At 48.7% G+C, this 4,579-nt stretch overlaps 1 protein-coding gene across 1 annotated transcript in view; it reads right to left on the bottom strand.

The window, feature by feature from the left end:
- Positions 1-4,579, bottom strand: part of A2ML1 (alpha-2-macroglobulin like 1) — a 28,468-nt gene that overhangs the window by 3,926 nt on the left and 19,963 nt on the right. Inside the window, exons 28-35 of the mRNA XM_039380009.1 lie at positions 4,059-4,221; positions 3,468-3,682; positions 3,114-3,329; positions 2,878-3,002; positions 2,479-2,569; positions 1,666-1,734; positions 1,249-1,351; positions 1,086-1,127 (exon numbers count right to left, since the gene is read on the bottom strand). Coding sequence (XP_039235943.1) covers positions 1,087-1,127; positions 1,249-1,351; positions 1,666-1,734; positions 2,479-2,569; positions 2,878-3,002; positions 3,114-3,329; positions 3,468-3,682; positions 4,059-4,221 — 1,023 coding nt within the window. The 3' untranslated portion in view covers position 1,086. The remainder of the gene's footprint in view (positions 1-1,085; positions 1,128-1,248; positions 1,352-1,665; positions 1,735-2,478; positions 2,570-2,877; positions 3,003-3,113; positions 3,330-3,467; positions 3,683-4,058; positions 4,222-4,579) is intronic.

Genomic DNA, 4,579 nt, shown 5'->3' with positions numbered 1-4,579 from the left:
GGAGACTAGAACTGTCTAATTGAGTGATTATTCAGGTTTGCTGTTTTTCTCCCAAAGCAGGAAATTTACATTTAAGAGTACCTGGGAGAAATAACTTCTCCACCTCTGCTCTGTGTGTGTGTACGTGTAGATGTGCAAAACTCTGCCATTCCAGTTGCAGACTTGCACAGGAGAAGGTAGAGCATGCACCACTGCCTCAGAGAACTGATGGCACAAGGAACTTGCAGGAAGGGCACAGGAGATACAGCAGATGCATCATGTTCAGTTGTATCTTGTACTCCAAAGCTGCCAGAGTCCTACTGCAGGAAGCATTAGGAGAAACAATGAGAAGCATAAGGAAGCTCCTCCACCACTTTCTGAGGTATCAAATACAATTGTGAGGACAAAAGGTAAGACTAACAAGGATGGCATGATCCAGTCCCTCCATGGCTATCATCAGGCTGTAGAAGGTGCCTTGTCTTGCTAGTAATGGGAGGGGCTCTCAAGGCAAGTCCCTAGGCAGCACTCTCTCTATGGGATGGTGTCAGGATGCAGCATATATCATGTCAAGATTCTGTCTTGTCCTTCCTGAAGGGAATTCTCCAGATCTGTCCTGGCTTCGGGCTATTACTAACTAGCAATCTTCCTTCAAGCCTCTGGGTATGTCACCCCACAAGACAAAATATTATATCTTCCCAGATTCAACTTGCTCTTTTGGCTCCCTGAATCCACCTTTCCTAGCATGCAATGAATACAGTGTGGGGTAGACAGGGTGGAGCCATGTCTGGGTCTGAGGGCCCTTGTTGGCACAAGCTGCTATAGACCTGCATTCTCACCCCATGTGGTGCTCAGTCCTTCCTTCCTCGCTCTTTGAGAGACACTGTCCCTTTCTCCACCTTCCACCAGAGTCTTCCAGCTGCCTCCCTGGCTGCAAAAGAGCCCCCATCCTGGACATCTAGGCACAGACAGTTCCTCTTTCTAGATAGATATACACTCCACACTGATTACCATTTCCTTCCTGTCTTTGCTTACATTCCCTCTCTCACAATCAAGACCCACCATTTCCTGATACCACTGTTTGTGTCATGCAGGAACTTGCTTCCTACCTCAACTACAGACAGCACTGTAGTCAGCCAAGGCTCGCTCCTCTGCAAAAGGAAATTAGGAAGTCGATTACACATGGATGCACACAGAGAAGACTGCATGTCTTTTCCCAGCCAGAGAACTAGAAGCCCAGCTCCCAACTCCAGAGTAAAATCAGTAACCCACCTGGCTGGTAGTAATCATAGATTTTGATGCTGGCTGGTTTCAAGTTCTTCATCTGAATTACTTGTTCCAGTTGCAGAATGAAAGTCTGAGATTCATCGTTGAGCTAGTGGAGATGGAAGGAAATTAGCAAGGAATGGGACAGAGATGTCATTGCATCTTCATCTTCCCTAGGTTGAGTGTTTTCCTGCACAACACCTCTCTGATTCCTTTAGAGGTTCTGGATTTGAAAAATGAAGTATTGTATGAGGAATGGCAAATGCCAACCCCATGACAATGAAATTGGGCAAGCTCCCTCTGCCCACAGTTCTACCAGTGCTCTTTCCTTGCCTAGACCAGCCTTTGGCTTCTCACACAACTCCTCGTCCTCTGGCCTCTTGCTCTTCCTGTGCTAAAACAAATGCTTTTGTTCCCACTTACTTTCTCCAGATAAATGTAGACCACATTAGCTTCCACTTCTATTTTCTTAATGATGGTTCTGTGTTCCAGCTGGGATAGGAAACAATAATACAAGGAAATTTGTGAGCAATTTTCTTAGAGTTTCCTGACCTGAGGGACTCACTGTTGCACTGAAGGGGTGGTGTAGAACTGGACTTTCTGTGGAACTGTGTCTTTCTCACAAACAAGGGCTTTCTTTAGTGGCTATATCTTTGCTATCTCTCCTGGACATCCCTTGTGAGCATCACAGTTATGAATATGGTGTCCCTGCTCAGTTAAAGGAATCTCCCACCTGGGGACAAAAAGCTGTGTGGATAGTGTATATGACTGATGTGTTGGTCAGCAAACAGGTGCAGACACCAGTAGGGATTCATGTTATCTCGTCTCACTGAGTGTTAGACTGCTCTTAAAGACCTGCATGGAGGCTGTGCAAATAATTAATGTTTCAGTTTTATGCCTTAAACTGGAAAAAAATAAGAATTTTTTGGGTAACGCTGGAGTATCTCTAAGAAATCTTGTCTTAGAATTTCTGAGAAAGAAATCCTAGTATTAGCACACCCAGCAATACATTTTGTTGCTGGCCAAAGTCAGAACAGTGTCAGAGGGACAATTGGAACCACCTCTTATCTCCCTTTTGGGGCCTGTATAAAAACAATAGGTTTTGGTTCAATTATAACAGCAAAGGTCCCCTGCAAATCTAGTTACCTCATGGCCTGAAATGAACAGTTCCCAACAGGAGTAAGCAGGCAGGACCCACTTATCACAGCTGGGGATTTTTTATTCCTAAGTCCTTACCAACATTCTGGATCTGGACGCCAGGGTGAATCCGGACAGCAGGGAGACCTCTATGATCACCATGTTGGATGTGACTCTGCTCCCGATGTAGCTGGAGAAGAAAAAGCAGACAGAGAGTCTGACTCTGTGAGAATAGTGCCCTCCCAGCCCCCCTTCTCTCCACCACTATCCCCTGTGTGCAGGACCCTGAGTCAGGTAGCCCATCTGGGACTGGGGACAGGGCAGCCACTGCTCCCTCTCACAGGAGTTGGCGAGCACCTTCCTCCCCCACGCCATCCACCTGTCCAATTCACCCTCTGTCCTGTTCACCCCAAGTGCCGGGTTCCTCCACTGGAGCCGTGGCTGCTGTCCCCAAGCACAGTACATCTTGCTGGAGGAGGAAACAACCCTTGGGGTCACCTGGCAAGGATGCGGACAGTGAGGACACGCGGATTGGCCTGGCTACAGTTGGTCAGCTCTGTGCTGACACGCAGAGTGAAGATCACAGCAGCACGTGGGGAAGGCTCGTGGTACCTCAGCACTATCTGCAGGGTAAGAGCCAAGAGCAGAAAAGGCAGGCCAGGCATGATCTCATGCAAGGGAAAAAAGGCAGAGTTCTCCTCCCTCCTCTCTCCACATTTATCCCATCACCTCACCTGAGCAAAGACACAGCTGCTGCCATGGACCTGCACCAGGAACTGCCCTGGGATCTCTGTCAGTGCTGCCTGCTGCACCAGCAGCCGCCTCTGGCGGTTGACTTGGAAAGCCCTCCCAAAGGCCCGCTGGGACTTCACCCTCACAGTTGCCTGGCCTGATGTGCTGAACATCCTTGCTGCGTATTTTGCTAAGGCTTGCAAGCCAACAACTGTGTCCTAGAGAGGGAGAGACAGTCACCCCTTTGAAAGCATCAGCTCTAGCAATACTGACTTGGAACAGGAAGACCTCAAGAGGACTCGCCCTGCCAGCCTTGGGTACAAAAGTATATCAATCCACAGGGAGCTACTTGTTACCTGGGTGGAGGCAAAACCCCCATAGGCATTTTGCTGCTCAGTTAGCCACGCCACAATACCGGCTGCAGTTGTCATGTCACCTGCGTGCACCCGTGGCTTAGAGAGGTATGCCAGGAGCACGTAAGCTGTCAACTCTACGTCCACTGACTGAGTACCAGGCCAGAAGTCTATGGAAGCTGGAGAGCTTGGCTTGGGGCTCCAGTGGATTTGTCCTCCTGCAGAAGGAAAAGGACCATGAAGGCTATTTGGGGAGGACATAATTTGGGGTTCACAGGAAATGAACCCCATAGTGTTTTCAGAGCTCCTTCAGCTCATTCCCTGTAGTCAGGCCAGCATCACTTTCTTCAGTTTGTTCTCCAGGGTTTCATCTGGTCTTAGATTCCTACCTCCTCCCTCAAAAGGATCTTGAAATCTTCCAGGCTGAGAAAACTATTTCTGATAAGTCACCCTCACAGCTTGTGAAATAAATTATTGTATTTTCAGTCACACAATGCAGTTACTGCACAGATACAAGGAATATGTATAAATACATATGTCATTTTTAACTGTGCTAGCTGGGCATACATTGTTCCAGATCTCAGCAGTCAGCACCTGATCTGATGGCCTGTTCCTCCAGTTTGTACAGCAGCTCCTGGGTTGTCTCATAGTCCCCAGCCAGAGCAAAGGCATAGGCCAGCATAGCTTCTGTGTAGATGTTGGTGATGTTGTGAACCACCTGCTGCAGGCAGCGGAGGGTAGTCTGCATCAGCTTGCCCTGTGTTGGGAGGAGACACATGCCAAGCTCTGACAGGGGTAAAACAGGGGGCTGGGGAACTCATTCCAGGGAGCCACACTATGTCTTCCTGATGTGGCCCCAGAGAAACCCATTAAGTTACACAGTCTCTTCAGAAAACAGGCAGTGCAGCCCCAGTGTGCATTGGGAGCCATAGCAACCAAACATTGTTGCACCATGCCGGTTTTACAGCATTGACTCTTTTGAGAAATGAGGAGCCACCATTTGACTAAACGCTGGCTTACTCCCAGAAGCTCCCTCCCTGTTCCTGGCCTGGAGAACGCCAGCATTACAAGGTGGTGTATCCTCACAGTGGTACCCAGATGTGGGAGCGCACAGG

This window comes from Pipra filicauda, unplaced genomic scaffold (assembly GCF_003945595.2).
Source record: "Pipra filicauda isolate LSUMZ 115617 unplaced genomic scaffold, ASM394559v2 scaffold183_size1465899_pilon, whole genome shotgun sequence".
Taxonomy (NCBI): Eukaryota; Metazoa; Chordata; class Aves; order Passeriformes; family Pipridae; genus Pipra; species Pipra filicauda.
Note: the sequence above shows the minus strand (reverse complement) of the source record. Positions and strands in the feature narration are given on the sequence as shown.